Raw genomic sequence first — 22,258 nt, forward strand, 5'->3', positions numbered from 1 at the left:
GGACTAGTCCGCAGCACAGCCATGTCATATGCCATCCAGGTCAACTGCACTGCGGGTCGACAGATTGATAAGATTAAAAACAATCTTTATTTTAGTTCCAAGATGAGGAAATGTACAATGTTACAACAACACCAATGGAAAAAGAGTAAAGGCAATAAATGGACATTTGAAATTTTAAACAACATAAAATATTTAAAGGAAAAAGTTGTGGGGGAAAAAAGAAAACAGGAGTATATGCAATATAACCAGTTTGAACTGAAACTATACAACATGGGCATAGTGTGTACAGTCAAAACAGTGTAAAGACAGCATATAAAATTAAAGCGCATTTATGCATAAATGACACAATCATTGCGTTAAAATCACATTAATCGCATGTGTCCACCAAGAGCAGGGATACAGAATCTATAAACAATAAGTTACCATGCAACTAACTACTACTACTACTACTACTTACAACTAATCCATTGTTGTAATTCGATTTATCAATTAGTTGTTTGACCCAGATAACGTGTTAAAACACACCACACAATCAACAAAAATATGCAGTTACAGGTATTCCCAGTAAAACGCCCTTATCAAAATAGATGATAAATAATAATTTTTGCCACTCAAGTAAGACGCAGTTTGAGAGCTTGTGCCACTCTGAAATCCATCTTTACTGTAATGGTAGGCTACATGAAGTTTAGCAGAGTATTGTACTAAACGACATAGAGAATGCGGTTATACATACCTGATATGTTTTCAGTGGCTTCAATCATGCTCTCTAAATCGTTGTTTAGCTCCAACATGTCCTCCTTGTTTTCCTGAAGACGCTCGGGTGGCGAAGACGACTCGGCCATCTGTGTCACAAGCCGACAGTTCATCAAACAGATGCACCGACGCTAATGCTAAAGCTAATAGGCTCAGTCCTGATGACAGGTGACAGAGCAGACCATGCTAAAGGTTTGGTAGCTAACTATCAACGTCCAAACTGACGCCAAACTGACGTTTTAACTAGTTAAACCTTTTCCACGAGTAGACGCAGTTTTAATAAGCAGACTGTGGTGTTAAGAGCTGTTCATTAAATAATAATTAAAGAAAAACGTTGACGAACTTACAGTGAAAGTATTGTCCTCAGACAATGAATTCTCGCGGCGAGAGACAGGAAACACTATTGGGAAGAATGTTGAAAAAAAAGATGTATATATATATATATATATACATATATATAAATATATACAACTTTTTTTTTTAAATAAAAAAAAGTATAAATGTATACATATAAGCTTTTTTTATATATATAAAAAAAGTGTATATGTATATATACATAAATATATACAACTTTTTTTTTTTTCTATTAAAAAAAGTTTATATGTATATATATATACATATAAACTTTTTTTTCAACATTCTTCCCAATAGTGTTTCCTGTCTCTCGCAGTGAGAACTCATTGTCTGAGGACAATTCTTTCACTGTAAGTTTGTATATATATATATTTGTATATATAAAAAAGACTAGCCGCTATATTTGCTTATAATATAAAATTTACCGATATTTTTATAGAATATATATATAATATCAACATGTTATCCCATTATGCTGCATAGTGTTCCTGCCTGGTTTTCTGGAATTATTTGTCACAAGCTTCTCCTGTGTTTATATTTTTCATTCTGAACCTAGTTTTACATTTCCATACAAATATGTATACAACAAACATTAGACCTATGTGGTGTTACACATTTGTAATTTCTGCCTGACCATGTCGATATGTGATTAAAATACAGTAAATAATAAATAAACACATAACTAATAATAGACTATTTGAATATTAGGATGTCCACTGCAGGAGAGGGAGATTCATTTTCATGTTGACTAAGTTGTGCAATATAGCAAGGCTGACAAGAGAAAGGGCAAAGTCATTTAAAACTTCCTCATTTAAATACAGCAAACAGAAAATGGAGTATCTTTCAATAAATGTGCATTATAATCATTAAAAATAACCACTGAACTCAGCTCAAGTGGAACATTATTAGATTGAGGGTGAACAAAACCTGTGCATAAGATGACAGAATGGAGGGGGGGGGGGGGGGGGGGGAGCTCACCTGGAGAAAACAGCCAATCAAAAGAGAATGGGTGTTTCCAGGGAAACAGATAAAGCCGGTGTGACAGGTGACATCTTGACATAAACCAAGGGCAAACAGACAACAAGGGGGAAGTGAAGAGTAGTCTAATACTTGGAACAGACTCGCATTCAAATACCAACAAAGGACTGAACGAGGACTTTCAGGGACTGACAGAATTTCCACAACTTGTTTGGTATCAACAAAAAGTACATCGACAGCCGAGGAGTTCAGAAGAGACACCAAAAAGAGAGGAAATTTAGAAATGTCTTCATTTGAGACTCAGGGCCAGTCTCCTCCTCGATGTGGCCCACAGTTCCCCAGTCTGGGACAGGAGCCACCTGAGCTCAGCATGTACAGTGACTGTTACTACCCTCCTCCTTCCCTGCCGAGTCCTCAGCGCACCACTCCGACATCCTACGACCTGAGTGACTACACCACCTCCTCCCCGAACCCTTACCTGTGGTTCAACGGCTCTGGGATCAACACACCACCATACCTGGCTACGACTGGTCCCTCTGGCAACCCTGGCCCTCCCTTTGTTCCTCAGCACTATGGCATGCAGAGGTCTTACCTGGGTCCAGCTGGAGCTGGAGGCCCAGGAGGGGAGCTGAGCTGGTTCTCTCTGCCCTCACAAGAAGACCTGATGAAGCTGGTGAGGCCCCCTTACTCCTACTCTGCTCTGATTGCCATGGCTATCCATGGAGCACCAGACAAGAGACTGACGTTGAGTCAGATTTACCAGTACGTCGCTGACAACTTCCCCTTCTACAACAAGAGTAAAGCAGGCTGGCAGAATTCCATCAGACACAACCTGTCACTCAATGACTGCTTCAAAAAAGTGCCAAGAGATGAGGATGATCCAGGTAATATTATAAAAGCAAAACAAACTATGTTTATTACTTTTTAATATGTCTGTCTCTCTCACAGAGAATAATAATCATAAAATTAATCATCTTTATTATTTCTATTTGATGTTGGATTATAATGATGTTGTTTCCATGCTGTTTTACCTTACCATAACTGTCACCTCTTATATCACAGGAAAGGGCAACTACTGGACGCTTGACCCAAACTGTGAAAAGATGTTTGACAATGGAAACTTCCGCCGCAAAAGAAAGAGAAAGTCTGACACCCTCCCCGGTGGTGACAGCAGTTCAGGGGCTCCAGAATCAGGCGACAGTGAGAGAGGCAGCCCTAAACACTCTGGAAACCCTGCCCTTAGCATGTCCCCCACACCGGACAGGATCCCATCACCGACATCATCGGGTCCTGCACCTTGTCTGAGCAGTTTTTTGTCAGAAATGTCTGGTGTGACATCTGCATCAGCCACTGAGGTGGGAGGCGATGGGTTAAGCCGGCCACTGCAGATTAATCTTCCTTTAGATGGGCCCAGACCTTCACAGCCTGGAAGCTTTATTAACTACTCCCCCAACTCAGTGGGGCCAGAGTGGGTACCACAAGTGCCAGCTCCCCCTGTGCTCTCCTCATCCCCTACCCACTCTTCCTTAGGGTACACTAGCCCTATTCTCAGCCAGTACACTGGCTCCAATGGGCATTTCTACCCCACACTGGGCTCAACGGGAATCATCTATCATCGAGAGGGCACAGAGGTGTGATAAGACAATATGACAGGGGAAACGTTTGGTTTTAAAAGACTCTTGACAGGAAGTTATACTGTCTGTTACTTGTGTTTATAGAGAGGTTCTCATGTGAAAGACAATACACACACACACACACACACAGTATGTTTGCGCTGACTGAGACGGTTGAGATCTCTACAGTGTGTGACAGCAGAGTACAGCGGCTTTGATTCTCACAGGAACAGCTAAGTCAGCAGCAGCAGTCGACAAGTGTCCCTCCCTGAAACCGTTGTCAGCCTCTCTATCAGATCCTCAGTCAGCTTTTATTCAACCTAAAGCCAGTCTCTATCAGATCTGACTCACTCATTAACAGATTCTAAATGTGATCTGCTGACATCAGGTCATTCCACGCTGTAATTCTCACACATACAGTGCACAGACAGCACATTTAAAGGTGTAGTTAAATTACACCATTGTCTACATTTTGTGTACACTCAAAGACAGACTTGTTTTCCTTAAGTTAAAATCTCTGATGACTGACAGTCTTGTAGTCTGATATACAAGACTGCTGATTGTTCTGTGTACATACTATGTTCCTGTGTTGTGTACTGTTATACATTTATAATGTTGGTTTGTTGGTGCAACTGTCATTGCACAAAATTGCCTTTTGATGTACATTGTTTTATTTTGTGTTTTTGTTATGAATAAAATTATTTTAGATGTCGACATTTGCTTTTTTTCCATTTTGTTTCATAAAAAATAAATGTAAGTGTTATTACACAACAGCCGCTGACTATAGGTTTCCTTATAAACCCCCAAACACACACACACACACATACACACACACTTGAGAAAGTTAAACAATACTGAGAAAAAAACTGTTCTGCAAGAAAAGCAGTGACCAGTAGTGAAAATCCTGCAAATCATGTCAGTGTAACCTGATCTTTGTGTGATTGATAGTTAACTGATTCAAAACAGCAAAAATACACATTCCCATGATGTCCCTCCTCGCTACAACAAACACTGAACACCAACTCTGTCACACGATCTGAGCACAGATACTGCTGACTGGACGCAGGCCGAGGGAGCAACGGTAAAATGGCTGAAAAGATGCTGAACATGAATTAACTGCTAAATAAACACAGCAGCTCTCGACACAGTGATTAATGATTGCTCATTTTTACCACGGTAGCTTGCAGATTTGTTTTATTTTAGCTAATGTACAAAAGGCACATAAAAAATATAGACAAGACAACAGAGCTTCTGAATTCTGTGAGGTAAACTAAAAGAGTGTAGGCTGAAGCTACCCCACACAGTCATCCTTTTCACAAAATGGCAACAACAAAAGATAGTATGTCAGTACTTTACATATTTACATTAAGTTCACATGTAATCATATATTGTGATGATAAATTATCATAAGTGTTTTTTAGACTGCTTAGCGTATTGCATGAGAACAAAAATACATATTTTACAGTTTTGGATAGTTTTTTTTTGTTTTACTAATTAAATGCTAATGTTCCCCATAGGAGGTGATTGTCCATTAAAAAAAAATCCAAATATTAACATTTGGTACAAACCAGATTTACACATTAAATCAAATGGAGATTGTTATTATTATATGAACATACACAGTACATCAGGACATTACATGCTTTGTACAGTGTTTATTATTCATAAAAAAAACAGTTTATGTGCTGTTTGTATGCATCCATCCATTATCTACCGCTTTATCCTCCACCAGACGGTCGCGGGGGGTGCTGTGCCTATGTCAGCTGACATTGGGCGGTAGACTGGGTACACCCTGGACAGTTGTGGTGTTTATATGAAAATGGAAAATCAGAAAAACAAGAACAACTTTAGATTTCAATTCATAAACATATAAACGTTTTGTGTTTGTTATGTTTGGCCTAATATGTCAAGAAAATCTGGTCAATCAAAACTGTGGTCGATTGCTTAAAATATCTTAAAGTTGTGCAAGTCAAAGGTGGTTCAACTGTGACTTGTACAGTTTGTTACTGTTATTTTCCCAGTTTCCTTCTTCTCAGTTGTTCAGTTATTCTGCACATGTTATTGAAATAACTATAAATGCTTAGATTGCTGTCAGCCTTAGGCCTTTATTTACCCTGAAACACAGGCAGCATGGCAGCATTTACACTAAACACAGAGAGACAGAGAGACAGAGAGAAAGAAAGAAAGAAAGTGCAGTTGAGAGTCATTGGCTCAAGTGGATATTGACATCCTGCTATGAAATAAAAAACATGTGCATTAGTGGTTGGAGATTAGGAGGTCAACCTGCCCATATTTGCATAACTGATTTCAAAACAAGTGATGAGGTTGATAGATCATAAGTACAGCTTTATTACTTGTGTCAGAGCCGAAAGCACACTGAAGTGTGTGGCATGTCCTACTTCAAACTTCAGAGCTGGTGCTGTCATGCAATCATGATTGTGCCAATAATCTGGGCAATTATGAGAGGATTTGAAAAGACACAGTCAGTTTAGAGGGAAGATCAAAGAGAAACAAAGTGATTTTAGTTATAATTCATCCAACTGAAGTTGTGTTTGACTTATCATTATTTTTTTCTCTCCACATGTTGTTCAGACTTTGTGCTGGCAGGAAAAAGACATATCACCATGAGTAGCAGTGGCCTGTGGCCGTGTCGTTCCAGCATGTGCCTTCTATGTGAGTGTCTGCCAAAAGAAACATCATAGGGCTTTTGTCTTCCTTAACAGCAGACGTCTCCTACTGCTGTCTTACACAGACAGTTTCAGATGGATGCAAATTTGTAACAGTTAACTGCACCATGGATAGGGATGACAAGGTTGAAGGGGAGAATGCTGTATTCCAGATGGAGATTCCTGGATAAGATGGAAAAAAACCTGAGGGATTTACTTTACTGACTTTCAGACACCAAAGTCAATTTGCCTTTCTTGTACAATGCACAGTTCAATTTCTTGGAACTTCCCTTGTCTGTTTTTCAGTTTCTTGTATTTGTACCAGATGCATTCTTTATTTGGACAGTTACTTCAACCACCAATTTCACACATTGTCAAACACAATGTATCATGCAATTATTAAAACTTTTCTTTCCCCCTGGCGTTTCTCCTACTCTGCATTTGTCTTCTCCCAGTGGAGAACACAGAGGTGGATCAATTGCTCACCAGCTCAGCTGTTTGATTGTCTGCAAAAGCGTCTTTATACATCGCAGCTTGTATCATAGACGAGGCTAATATACATGTAGTGTGGAGCACAGCTGTGTCTGCATGACTGAGGGATACCCAGCACAGCATCCATCAATCACATGTTACTGTAGCTACAGACCTTCCTCGCCTCAGGCAGTAGAATTATTGCTCAACAGAGCGATACGATTAAAATCTATAAATCCTCATCTCCACCTGCCGCCTGGCTCGTGGCAGTCTTCCACACACCTGTCGAACTAACGGAATGTGCCCACACACACACACACACACACACGCACACATATTCGTTTGTGTGTGTGTTGCAGTGCAGTGCATTGTATGATGTTTATAATACAAACTCAGTCAGGGAACGATTCCACCTGAGCTGCTATGCATGAGGGATTACTGTTTTTGTAAGAGCTGTCCTGATTATAGTGATGCAAAAAAAAAAAAAATCACTCTTGTCCTGGATGAAGATTTTACAAACTCTGACAGCGAGTAAATCTGTTCAGGTTAATTCACTTTTAAGTGAGGCGATGCATCTTCACTTTGGATAACTGCTACCTGAACGGAAAGCTAACTGTTCTGGTACCAAATCAACCCAAAACACACACACAAGGGCACACACACGCTCTCTGTATTTACTAAAACAGTCATGTCCTATCAAGGCTGTTTAGTAAACGGCAGAAGAGAACAGCAAGCCTGGAGACATGTCGTCATGCCCGGTGCACGAACTGTGCATTATGCTTGATGTGTAAACACAGAGACACACGCACAGAGGTGATGAAAGAAATGTACCTTGCCCTCAGTCTAGAAGTCATTGAACAACCTTTCTCTTTTGTGCGTCCTTTAAAGGTCAGTGGAAAATTCTGTGATCTACACATTTTCCTCTGTTGATAAAAGGTGCTGCTAGCTTGTTAACATACTCCAAATGCTCTTTTATCAGAAATCATTGTTAAATTACCACTTCCAGTCCAACCAAAGTCCACTGATCCTATTAAGTGCTGATTAAAATAACTCTCCACAATGTCTAAATACTCAGACACAAGGCAGGTTCCCAGGTTGACAAATGTCCAGCAGCCACTGTCCGTAGAAAAAGTCCCAGTCTGCCCAGATCCAATCAACATTTTCTCCATAAAGCTATAAAAATGTTAAAAGGTCCTGCTTTGTAGAACTGTGTTCCAATGTCCCATTGTCCAGACAATAAGGCAGTGAGTGATCTCCACATCCCAAACATGGCTTATATACACAATTTGGGGTAAAGTGAAGTTTAAAGACAAACACAGAGCACAGTGAGTGTGTGTGTATATGAATCATTGCTATTTCACCCTAAAATATTTTTCATGTCAACATGCAGTGAAGACGGTGATATGAACAGGGCTTTGCAGTGAGGGAGGGAGAGGAAGGAAGAGTTAGAAGGGGGGAAATTGTGTGTCCTGCCAACAGGGCATATTAATGGGTGCACTCAGAAATTATAGAATAAAAAAACATTGCCTCCTCTTATGTACTGTACACCCCAAACATACACTACATTTTTTAATTTTCTTTTCTGTTCCACTGAACAGTTTACAACCTCTGTTAAACTGTTCAGCATGCGGGGCTGATCGAGATGAACTGGCCCAAAATTACAACTGCAAAACAAAACCAAATAACTTGTCATAAACGGTATTTGGATATATATTCTTTTTTTTCTCTATTTCTATATCTGTTGCAAATGTATGCCTTCGGCCGACAGTTACTACCAATGCACTGCAACATCCCTGCAGTTGTAAATTATATCACTGAGAGTTATCAAGAGAAAAAAAATGATGATTTGTTGACTGTTGTGCCAATAGCAGGTTGACATTCTAGTATTTTAGTGGAGATGGATTGCACAACACACCTGATGAATTGCCGCAATTTCTTCTACCGACTTTCCCTGGTCACCGGAGAATGTATCATGATCGTAACTGTCCCATGACCTTGACCTTCCCTGTACCATCTTCATTTACAATCTGCTTGTTGTTGTCGACAGAAAACAACCCTGGTTGTAAATCATTTTCTGGGAGAAAACAGCACCAAATAATGTGACTTACTACCGATGCAGATCCACTGCAACATCCCTGCAGTAGAAAATAGTCACAGAAGAATATTATACAATAAAGGCTAATGTGTTCTTGTTTTAAGTACCTCACTTATTGCCAACGATGTAGTGCAGCTCCCTGGACATACCTGGAAACCTTAGAAAAAGAATGGAAATATAAGAAGCAGAATTATTAATGTTCTCAGCTGGAGTTTTATCTCATATCACTCCTATTGGAAGGAGAAAATGAAACGAAATGATTTTACAAGTGTAAAGCTGCAGCAGTTTACATTCACATCAATCAATTAATTAATCTTTATTTGTATAGCCCACACTTTACAAAACATAGTTTGTCTCACGGGACTTCACAGGGTTGGTAACATCCTCTGTCCTTAGACCTTCGACCAGGGTAACCAGACCAGACCAGACCAGAGTCGTAGACGCCTGCCGAATCACACACACACAGTGATCATGAGGCTGTTGTTTAGCATGCAGAGCAGTGTGTCTACTGACACGCTCTCTGTGGGAGAGACTCACATTTATTTCAATTGACCAGTTTGGAAAGTGGACCAGCATGACTGAGATCCAGTGTGTTCACTAAGATGGTGAATTGCTTAACAGCGAAATAAAACCAATAAGAGGAAGAAAAAAAACAAGATTGGATCAGGCTCCCAGTCTGAAACTCCACTCATTAACCCCGAGACATCAACTCAGCTTAGCCTCAGGCAGATCTGGCATAAGAACGGCTATTAGCATGCTTATTGTTCTTATAGCTGTGGTGTTGGATCTGCAATGCAAAGCTCACTATTGCTTTTTTAGAGCTTGTTTTTTTCTGCTTAGGCCATGGTTGTTGCACACAGTCACACTTCCTCACACCAAGCACAACGTATCCATTACTAACTAGTAGACACACATTCTTGTCAAATTCACTCTCATCAACACAGACTTTTGTAATTGTTAAAGATATCACGGTATAGTTTTGTCTAAATGTTGCACAGATGAATTGGCACAGTCTGGCTCGAGCACAAGAGACCCCTTTTTTAAAGCACTGGTAATCCTTTCATCTGACAGTCTGATCTACGCATGAGATTTGCATCAGATTGTCACCTGGAGGGGTCATATATCCTCCTATACAAACATACATGCATATACAGTATACACACACAGGTGTGCTCAGCAGTTCCTTTTAGGACATGTATCTGCCTCAATAGAACCAGGCTGGAAAAAGTCAGTGTTTATACAAGGAAAGGTCCTAAAGAGGTAACAAAAATGAGAACACTCTCTCACAGACACACACACACACACACACACACACACACATGCATGCACACTCTGTTATTGTCAGAGCATGAAAGTTAGCCGTGATGAATTACACATGCTTTATGAGTAACAGCAGGTAATCACTTAGTCACATCTTCCAAACCCCCATAACCAGTGTTTCACGACATGATAAACAAAGTTTTCTGACGCCACTGGTTAGATGCACATTATTGGGGATTTTCCATTTGCTATTCAGAAATTGCTATTATTACACATCCCCAACAAACAAAAGTTTAATAGTGATCATTTACTCTGCTCTTAAGTTCTAGAAAAGGAAATCATAACATATTAGTTCTGAGAGGATTCAGCTGAGACGATTCAGGAAAAGTTCCCTTGAAGTCTTTTATAGTCCTTCTAAACCTGCATCATGCTTTTTGAGTACGTGAACATCAATATTTGACCAAAAATGACCTAATTTACTTTAATACATCCACTGGCGTCTTTCATCCTTTCTGTGTCTGCATGTTTGTAAGGATCTGCTATGGTAACTGTGACATGAATGACATCTCCAGCGCACACCTGCACCCCTATGCAAATGTGACATGGAGCCCTAAATCTGTGACTGGCTGAATTCATAGTAAGTGCATCAACTGCACAAGCACTTGTTATTATGAGGTATGGTTCATTTAGTGCAGTGGTCCTCCTCTTATAACTGCCTCCTACCCCCATACACACCCCCTCTGTAAGAAAGTTGGTTATGTCAGGTGTTACAGCCCATTGTATTTCTACTTCATGCTTTTTATAGGATTTGGAGAACAATTATGTTGTCTCAACTCTAGTTAGAGTGTTGTTTGGGAAATGCCCATGAGGAGAATACCAGACCAATGCAGACCCTCAATCTTAGTTTGCCTGCAGCTGTGCGCAGTGAGAAAGCCTGAAGGTGTAAAAGTGTTCTATAAAGATGACAATCAATCTTTACAGAAAGCTTGGATGCAGCATTTCCCGCCTGTGTTTCCTGGAGAGTGAAGTTACCTGTCCAGAAGTGATGTGTGCAAGTATTTTAAAGTAAAAGGAAAGAGTCCCTCTAGTGGTCACTGAAAGAAATGATCAGGTTCAGAAGTCACAGCATTCAAACTAATCAGTGAAGCATACACACACACTCTCACATAATTAACTTAATCAATTATTGCACAGCAAGAATAGAGTACTATGCTGCAGTCTTATTACAGCCTTCAACCTTTCGTTACATATACGTTTGATTTTTCATTACTGTGCACATGACTCTGGGGGTCAAAGCAAGAATCAATTGCAATTTAATTACATGCTTTGTCCCTGTGAAGGGAAGGTTTCACACACGACTGCGTGGCATAGCTAATCAATCCACCAGAGGTATGTACTCCTTCGATAATGGCCACTTAGTGAGTCTATAAACATGGCACAAGCAGTAATATCCAACAAATCTATAATCATGATACCAGCAAAAGGATAAACTGTATGATCAATACAATGATATTTATCAAGAGATATATTTGTGCTTTTATTCTGTGCTGCAATAAATCTGTCAACAATGTGTGTACGTAAAGTGAGTGTGAGTCCAAAGCATATGTGTTTGGATGGCTAACCTCAGTAAAAATCACATGCATATACACATCTCACACTTGCATTCTTAGATCTACTCATTTTGCATATAAATATGGCACATGACACAAGAACAGAGAAGAATACAACATGGGTTTTCCGTGGCTCTTAGGGTTTAGCGGCAAAAGAGAGGGAGAGAGTAAAAGAAAAATGAGGGAATAACAAGTGAAAGTGGATGTAAGGTAATTATTCACAAGTGTCGAAGATAGGTGTTGGATGGAAATGGGGGTTGCATTTAAAAAAAAAAAAAAACATGCAGGGAAATGTGTATTTGTATTGGAAAAACTGCTAAAGTGTGATATGAATTCCATGGAGAAAAAGTGGTTCCCAGAACATGAATACATGAATTTACCATCCACAGGATATTCATTAAAACTGAATATATCATCCCCTTTTCACTGCTCGTATAATACAATGTAATGGCTACTGTGTCATGACATCATCCGTATACAGTATCCACCATGTTGATTATTTACAGCATTTGGGATGGGATGGGATTTGTCACATTTAACGAACATTTGTGCAAAATAATTTCCCCTGTCATATTTGAGAGATTGAAAAAGAACATGACAAAAACGGCTATATTTTGTTGAACAGGTACAGTCGTAGTGAAATTAAACTGTCAATTTCTTGTACGCAGAACGAAAATTGTTGGAAACATTTTGTAATTATGTAATGAATATTTCAGCAGAGGGCCATTTGCTAATTTGAAGAAGAAAAAGTAATTCATGCTCAAAGAGGAAATAATTTTACCTCGGTTAATTGCTCAAAAAGTGGCACTTTGCTCACATAATGGGGATTATGCATCATCAGTATGACACACAAAGAATATACTGCAGATGAATTAGTCTGAGAAAATTAATTTTTCCTGACATCTATTCATCAAAAAGTGGGAATTGTGGCTACAAAAAGGGACAATTTTGATACCGATTGTGCAAAAACTGGCTTTATTTATTTATTCTGGCTTAAGTCGTCGCACAATCAAGAAACAACCATGTGCCTTATTATTCTTAGAGCAGATCTACTGCTGCCCAAGAAAGACACACAGCCCCAACCTTTTTTATCCCTCACTGGGCTTTTCTGCAGTTTTTGTGTAAATCAACTGACACACTAATTGCTTGGTCTTCAGCCCTGTGGCAAAAGGAGGACCAGTATATGTCCACATGCAAGTGTGTATGTGCAAGACTTTCCTTTGACCATGCAAATTAGTTGGGTCCCGCAATTGCTGCAGGTAAAATCCTTATTTGACAGCTAACATCAGTGGTTATATTTAGGTGCTGTCAACTTACTCATTCACTCACTCACTTCCTCACACATACATGCACACCCAGAAGAGGTGCCTACCACATATTGCCAAACACTGCCTGGCCCTTTATCCATCATTTTACAAAATAAATATGTAGGCATGATGCGTTATCTGAGCCATGCAGGATATATTTATTTCCTACATTTTCCTGTCTGTGAACCTGTTACATACCTGTGAGCTAGTGATAAGCTATGCTCACTAGCCTGTACCCCATCTGTGCGCTAAGTTAAGCTACGCTAAGTAAGGCTAAGTGGCTTCTCTCTAACTGTAATAATAATAATTGATACAAATACTCGCACAAAAAAAATATTTTCTATATATTACCATTGGATTACCTTGACCATACATTATATATGTACGTCAAAGTAAAAAAAAAATAGTCTTATACAGGAGGACCATGCTGCAGTGCAATACAGGACATGAAAACATACTAAATAGCTAAATATGAACCATATATACAATGCATGTGAGCATAAAAATATACATACATAAAACCAAGCATTACCATGTACATACATAGCTACACACCCCTATTTGCACCTACATCCATCCATACATGTACATACATATACAGTAAAATCACCATTGTTTTCCTTCATGTCATAATAAGACATAACAATATAATTATGACTCAAAATATATATTTGCATCTTTCAAGTGGCGGAATGGGCTTCCATACAATGGTTATTTGATGAGAGACACTATATTTAATGGCAAAATGAATAGTGCTCAGAAATTAATATAATGGATCAATTTGGAAACATAGATTGGTGAAACATTTCTGTTGTATAATTACTGTAAAAAGGCGATTGTTGCCAGGGTAACAGCTAGATGACCTGAAGCAACAAGAGATCCCGTGGGATCTGCAGGGCTGGATAATGGATTCACACTTTGTTGTAAATGAACAGAGCACTTACTTGGTAAAAGACTGAGCGATGCAAAGATGGAGATAGCTGAGAAAAGAAGGACACAGCAAGAGCTGGACTGAGTAAGAAAGCAAGTGTAAAACTGACTGAAAAAAATATGCTACATGAAACAAATTTCGAATTTCGAATAAGCTTTTTACCCAACTTTGTTGAATGAGTTTTATCAACGATTTGGTAGAGAAAATGGAAGAATCTCAGTAGTAGTAACGTCAGTTGTAGAAAGTCAGTTGTTGTAAACAAAATGAACCATTAACGTCACACAACCAAGGTTACACCCTCTGGCAGGATACTACGCTGTTCAACTCTATAGACGTATATACTAGACAACACATAAATCAGGCATTATGTCAGACGACGTGTCTCTTCACTGGCATTTTTCCTCATAAAAGTGAAGATCATAGATAGCTATTGTGCCCGGGGACACCAAAACAGTCATAGACAGGCTAACCACAGAACATTTTACCAGATCCCTCAAGATCCAGAGGAACGTGGAGGAGAATTACTGCTGTCAAATGTGCTTACAGCGAGCAGAAGAAGACAGGGCGGCGTAAGCGCACAAGCAATGGCTTTTGTGATTAACACTTGGTAAATGATGGACTCTGACTAGATTTATCGGTAACGCTTTCTTTTACAGTCCCCTAATTACCAGGTATTTACCTGGTAAATTCATGGTAACACCAAAGTGTTACTAGGTAATTACCAATGGTAATAAGAAAGTAAATACAGTGAAACTGTTGCCAAAATACTGGGCATTTACCTGGTAACTATATAGTTAATTATAGCGTGTTATTACTGCTGTTAATAAGAAGGTATGTACAGCTAAACTATGGCAAAACTATGGTAATGTAAGTGTATTATTGGGTTATAAACTGGTAATAAGCAGGTACCTACAGTCCCCTAATTACTAGCTATTTACCCAAGGGGTAATCTAACAAACCTAACCCTAAAAATGTGTGTAATTACATGGAAACAAGCTTGGCTTTCTTTTACAGTACAGTTTTACTTTACTTACCGAGTACATTACCGTGCATTACCCAGTATTTTGGCAACGGTTTCACTGTATTTACTTATCTTATTACCCTTGGTAATTACCTAGCAACACTTTAGTGTTACCATGAATTTACCAGCTAAATACCAGGTAATTAGGGGACTGTAAAAGAAAGCGTTACCGATTTATCGATAGCTAGTCTGCTCAGCAACAAGCATCATCTCTCTCTGGGACATTACACTGCCCATTGGGGCCACAAAGTGGCGCATGTGGTAGCCTCACAGAAGTTTGCCAGTTCCCATCCCGGTCCGGGCCTTTCTATGTGAAGTTTGCATGTTCTCGCTGTGTGTGCATGAATGATTGTCACAAAGCCACATTACATCAATTTGTATTCTTCCAGACTCTTTTAAGCGTTCAGTGAAATTGATCGGGAAGTTGAAGATACTGCAGGTCCCGTTCATTTTTGCTGCATCATCTGCTGCCGTGATGGTGGTTCATAGAAATCATGATGTTCCAGAGCTCTATAGACAAGACACACAAACAAGGTGTGAGATGAAATGCTCTCAAACTCATACAAAACTTGTTTCTATTCACATGTCACATTTATTACATCCTGCTGCATCCATGGTATTGTCAACTAAAAAATTGAATTGAATTGAATTGAATTGAATTGAATTTTTTGTATAGTGCCGAATCACAACATACATCATCTCAAGGCACTGTACATAGACAACACTATATAAAGCAGAGGAAACCGTGATCCAACCCAATGAGCAAACACTAGGCATAAGTGGAGAAAGAAAGAAAAAGAAAAACTCAGACAGAGCCAGACTCAAAGATGTGCAATCTGCCTCGACCGGTTGGGGTGAAAGGAACAAGGGGCAGAGGAGAGGTGGGGGACAGAAAGCGGGGAGAGAAAGGACCAGAGGGATGTGAGGCAGAGACACAAGATACTTTAATTATTGCATAATAATTATAATGATATGATATGATATGATATGATATGATCTGGATCCTGCAACCTCTAAGATGAGAACAGAGAGAGAGAGAGAGAGAGAGAGAGAGAGAGAGAGAGAGAGAGAGAGAGAGAGAGAGAGAGAGAGAGAGAGAGAGAGAGGACAGGAAGGAAAAACACAAACTAGGGAGAGAAAGAACAAGGTTAATGACTTATAATGAAGTCATATTTATACCCTGAGTGTGAGCGAGTGAGTGTGAGTGCCGCAGGAATTCCCCTCACAGTCTAGGTCTATAGCAGCATAACTAAGAAATGGTCCAGGTTTCCCTTAGCCAGCTCTGACTATAAGCTTTAACGAAAAGGAGGGTTTTAAGTCTAACTTGTCAGGACTTGTGCTGCAGCATTTTGAATTAACTGAAGGGTTTTAACAGACTTGTTTGAACATCCTGAGAATAAGACGTACAGTAATCTAATCCAGATGAAGCAAAAACATTAACTAGTTTTTTCAGCATCAAAATGTTTCTAATTTTCATATTTTCTCTGCAGGTGGAAGAAGGTTGTTCTGGAGATTAGTTTTATGTGTGAATCAAATGACATGTCGTGGTCAAAAATAACTCACAGTGGAACTGGAAGCCATGGTGATGTCATCTAACGTGACAAAAAGTCAAAGTCATAGTCAGTGGTCAGAAGGTTTTTCTCTAAGGGTCGAGTACAATGACCTCAGTTTTTAAAAGTAGAAAGTTACAGGTCATCCAGGACTTAATGTCTCTGAGACAGTCCCGGAGTTGAACAACCTGATCTTCCAGCCTCATTTATAAATATACCTGTGTGTCATCTGCATAGCAATGAAAGTGTATAATAATGTTCCCTAAAGGAAGCATATATACAGTAAGAAGAAAAAAAAGAAAAAAGTATAGGCTCAAGCACTGAGCCCTGTGGAACTCCACAGTTAACTTTGTTTGCAATGAAGAATTAACATTAACAAGAACAAACTGGAATCTATCAGAGTATGATTTAAACCAGCAGAGGGCAGTACCTGTGATCCCAGGAGTCTGTGCAATAGAATATTATGATCAATGGTGTCAAATGCAGCACTAGGATCTAACAGGACAAGTAAAGAGACCATTATCTGAGGCTGAGAGAAGGTTGTTACTAACTTTAACTAGTGCTGTTTCTGTGCTATGATGTAATATGTAACCTGACTGAAGTCTTCAAACAGGCTGTTTATGTGCAAATATTCACATACTTGAATAGCAATTGCCTTTTCTAAGATTGGGAAGATTTGATATAGCTCAGTAATAAACTCAAACATATAGGGTCGTTTTTTTGAGAAGTGGTTTAATAACTGCAACTTTAAAAGCTTGGGGCACATATCGAGTGAATAAGGTAGATTCATTTGATTGATGTCTGTTGTATAATAATTATTGACCCTTATTCATAAATCTAACATATTGTGCGGTCAATTAGGCTCATGTGTACAAACCTTTAAAAAAAAATATATATATATATATATAATTCAAACACAGGCATTATAATTGTGCTCCAGCACACCCCTGGTGGTTATCCTCACACTGTATCTCAACATTTATCTTTTCCTCCCCTTGACGTTTAAAATTTACACATACGTTTAAAAGCGCTCCCTTCCACACATGAAAAATATACAAATAAACCTGCTCTGATATTTTACGTTTGGAATGGAGATATGTCTAGATATATGAATAAGTGGTGCAGAAGAATCTCACATGTCTAAGTTATTTACTAGTGCAATGGCTGAGGGATAGTGAAGTCTCACAGCTTTGCTAGAAGAGGGTAAAAAAACGTTATTTTCTAACAATTCCTTCCTGGTGGGTCTTGATGCATCAGATCCACAGAGAAGCCTTCAGTCTTTACTATTGACAGCACTAATAACAACCCAGGTGAACCGTAAGGTAGTGTGGGCAGGATTTCCATGACCAAGAGCGAGTGGCTCATACGGTTGGTTCTCCCCCTGAGCATGCACACACAGCCAAAATTAATGCAGTGTGGATTAATGTAACACAGTGGAATCCATATTATTATGGTATCAACACAAGATTTGCCTATTGAAGAATGTATGAGCTTATCCCTAAGGAGAAAAAGGGTTGATGCTGGTTTGATAAAACATTGGAGACAGATATGTACGTGGGTGTTATTATTATCTGGAGACTAACAGTAACAGTCTGTTAAAGTCATGCAAATTTTCTCTGCCCTGCCAGATGTATCGTAGATCAAAGAGTAAATGACTGACTCACTCAAGTGGATTTACAGTATATAGCAATTCACATTGTCAGTTTGCTCAAGGAAAATGAACAATATTGTCCCAAAAGCTGAAAAAGTAAGTGTTGTACTGCAGACACTATGCCACCCTACACATTAACCACCCTGCCATTTCAAGTAATGCAGCTGAAGACAAAAAAAGCAGCAAGGAGATTACTTCACACTGGATTATTCCATTTTCACCCCCTCTGAGCTGAGTTCCATGTGCTCATGGGGAATTGGCAAAGCAGCTGCTCTTCTAATGAATCTAAAATGTTTGTAGTGTGTCTCTGACTGCTAAGATTTGGCCCGAGTGCGACCTTTATTTTTATTTTATTTTTTTAAATGCTCTTAACTTAAATGCAACTCTACAGTCCAGGTACACATTCAGAATAGATAACCTGTTGGCTTACAATTGTTACAATGATGTTAAACTGCTTGTACAGTGTAATGCTGATAGAAAACTAAACCATCCATGTTTATATTCTTCTGCTGTAAGCATTGCTTTTACCCCGTTCCCTTCTCTGTCACCAGGATGGGTTTTATTGTGGTACAAAGAACTGTTTTAATCGTTTCCAAAGCAATGAAGAGAATAGCTTTCACCCAGAATCTGCAGTGTGTTTCATAGTGAGGTACTTACAACCTGACACAACACAACACCAGCTCTGAAAAACACTACCAATGTCCTTAACAGCATTTACTGCTGCCGTGAATTTATGACTCTACTGCAACTATACGCAGTTAACCACTATGGGAACACTAAAGTTGTCTGTTGCCTATTGAATTTATTTGAGATTTAATTCATTTCTGTTGTTTCCTATGTTTTCTTTGTCTTCTTATGTCTTCATATATTTTATATATTCATATTTAGTAGTAAACCTACAGAAAATGCTCAAGAGTCTAAAGACCCAGAGAAGTTATAAACAGAATATTTTTTACTGCATGTTGAATAAAGTTTAGTTTCTTGAAGAATGGACTATTATTTGGATCAATTACTTTTGTTTTTATCATCACCACTACTGCTGGTCGACTGTTATGTAAATAAAGACGTGGTGAATAAAACAGCGCTGCCCTCCAACCCCTTATTTTTGTCATATTGTTTCTATTCCCCTAAGAATCTGTACTTTTAATCAGGAACTTTACTGATACTGACTGCAGTTGTGTTTAGTATTCCTGAAGGTTGGTTTCTGCTCCCAGTCCCAAACAGAATGTGGGGCCATGCTATATGAACACTGTCTTCCAAGCATTTTAATTATACTTTAGTGGATATATTATACTCGAGGGACTAGACAGTTAATGTCACATAAGTGATATATTCAAGACAAGGAATGAAACCACTTCAGCAAAACTTTATCAGCAGAGAACTGAGAGGAGGAATGATGTTTAAACAAAAGGGTTTGTCAGAAGCAAAATTACTTACTTTGAGATCAGAAGCTCAGTGGCACATGGGTAATGAAATTTGCTTCATGCAGAAACTGTAGTAAGCCCAGAGATAAGAAGAAAGGAAGAACAACCTCAAGCTTTATCCATGGTAAAGCTTCAGGCACAGGCCAACAGAGAGGAGTGTGGAGATCTGTGAACAAAGAATTGAGAGAATGCTTAATTACAAGTGCATTGAGAACAGGGAGACAGCTCAGAACTGTGCTGTTCATACCAATTCCTTTCAGACATGACGCCTGTCATTTATCATTTCACAGACATGTATCTTGCTTTGTCTCATGAGTAAGCCTGTGACATCACAAAGCCAATGCATAGCCAATGCAACACTTTCCATTTCCTGGTGGGGCTGTGAAAAAACATTACCTGAAACGGAGTATCATCAAAACCAAACTGACACAGATAGGTGGAGAGAGAAAGGGATATGAAGTCAAAGACACAGACAAAGCGATTCAGAGAAAAGTGGCTGTATGGCAGTGGATTTATGAGAAAGAAATATACATAAAACATACATAAGAGCAACAGGAATGATCTTTGTGTTTCTTGTATGGATATATGTATGATATAGCTACAGAGTGCTACAGAGACAGGCTTTACAGTGAGAAACGATCTCAGGAACTGGTCAACAGGGGACAGTTACTGACATGTAATATAAGCTGAGACACTAAGCAATCAAAGTACTAGACTGTACCTTTTGCTGTCGCTCCAGTTGTACCCTATATCAGGGTACAAGCATAGTACCTTTCTCAGTGTGTACAGGTACATTTTTGTCACTAGGGGAGCAGAAATGTTTCTTACAAACAAGCAGGTACAGTGCTTGTACCCTGATAGGGTACAACTGGAACGAAAAAGCATTTGTACCTTTTTAGGCACAGTCTTGTATTTGGATTTCTTAGTGTGTAGTTATTGATAAAACCATTCCGTTGGTCTTGGAATTCCTAAAACTGAAACCTGAAACTTAACACTTGATTCTGTGGCAAAGAGATGGCATAAGATGTCCAATGGCAGCGATAAAACATATCTCTGGTCAAAAGATACAGTGGATTTGCGTATCCATAGCAACCACCACATACACAGAAGAAACCTGTAAATGTGTGATATCTTATGTTGTCTGTCATTTTGCTTAAGCTCATTACTGCAGTTTTGCACAAGCGTAATTATCATTCATGCAGCTGGGCCTTCATAGGACTGAACAAAAAGTAGTGCATAAACTTTTCACTACAGAATATGTTGCATCAGTCAATTCATTGCCCTCGTAAGACTTTTTCAGACATGACCTGCTGATAAAGAATTTGTCATCCAAATCTCCTTGCTGTTCACGTTTGACAAACACAGTGGGTGAAACGCATTTACAACAGCAGGATCATCTCTGTGGCTACTTGTGCGGTCATTTGCATTCACACATAGCCTCCTCTCCTGGAGTGTAGTGCATGTCTGAAAGCAGCTATAGTGCAGTTTAGCAGCATGAGACAGCTGTTTTCAGCAAAATAAGCCACACATGGAGTAATTTGCCTAAGATAACAATATCTCCAAGTTGGTAAAAAACACAACTTCAGCAAAAAAATGCCAGGTGCCCAAAACACAATTCGACACTAGAATGTGCTCTGGGTACACACACATATTTCAACATTCAAATCCAGGATTCTGAAACTTTCAAATAACACAACACTTTTATAATTTGCGGTATGTATGGACTTCTCATATTATCTTTGACCCCTTGTTCATAGACGCAAGCTAAACTCAGTAATCGACATGTTTTAATTCAGCCTTGTATAAATCTCTGCTGAGAAAACAATTAGAGTGAGATGTGTAAAGCTGCAGCTTTGTCTCCTCCTCCAGACAGCCTGTTTGACTGCTGCCAGTTGTGTCACTGCCAGATTCATCAGTTCCTGGCACAAGTCTAAAGCCTAAACATTTGGATTTAACTGCAGCCACATTCAGACCTCTGGCATAGGAATGATTTGTTGTTTTAACAGGACATTGATGCAGATTTGAGTGATCACAGTCATAAAGCAAAGTGGCTTAATCGAGCTGGCACAAACACAGAGGGTGAGGGAGGGATCATGAAGAGGTCGAGACAGAGTAGTAGTAGTATTTTATGTGCATTCAAGGCATAAAAATAGTCACAATAGCCGAGTTGTCTGCCTCTCAAAAACTGCTGCTCCGATTATAATTATTCATTAACCTCTTAACTTATAGATTGATTATTTAATTCCCCTCCCAGGTGCTTCATGCAAGCCTCCATTTATCTCTTTCACTATTTGTGTCTGCACTCACATGATTATCAGAGGATGTGTATATCCGATTGTTTTTGTGTTTTTACAAAGTGCTTTTCTTTGTCATTCTTTAACCTAAAATTCTTCTTTATTCCAGAATAAACAGAGCCATGCCACAGCCCCAGTTTAAGGATGTGTGTTATGTCTACAGTATGTCATGTTACTGCATTAAATACACTGGGACGGTTTTACGTCAGCTATTTGGTGAGCACTTAGCATCATCAATCAATACATATGGAATATAGCTGCAGCAGGTTGGAGTCTCGAT

At 39.1% G+C, this 22,258-nt stretch overlaps 1 protein-coding gene across 1 annotated transcript; it reads left to right on the forward strand.

The window, feature by feature from the left end:
* Positions 1–2,368: 2,368 nt before the first annotated feature.
* foxi3b (forkhead box I3b) lies at positions 2,369–3,722 on the forward strand (the record flags this gene model as incomplete). The annotated part of the gene is made up of 2 exons (XM_083890927.1): positions 2,369–2,969; positions 3,148–3,722. 2 exons carry the CDS (start codon positions 2,369–2,371, stop codon positions 3,720–3,722), a joined length of 1,176 nt encoding a protein of 391 aa, XP_083747053.1.
* Positions 3,723–22,258: the final 18,536 nt, after the last annotated feature.

The sequence above is a fragment of the Microchirus variegatus genome (assembly GCF_963457635.1).
Source record: "Microchirus variegatus genome assembly, chromosome: 6".
Lineage (NCBI taxonomy): Eukaryota > Metazoa > Chordata > Actinopteri > Pleuronectiformes > Soleidae > Microchirus > Microchirus variegatus.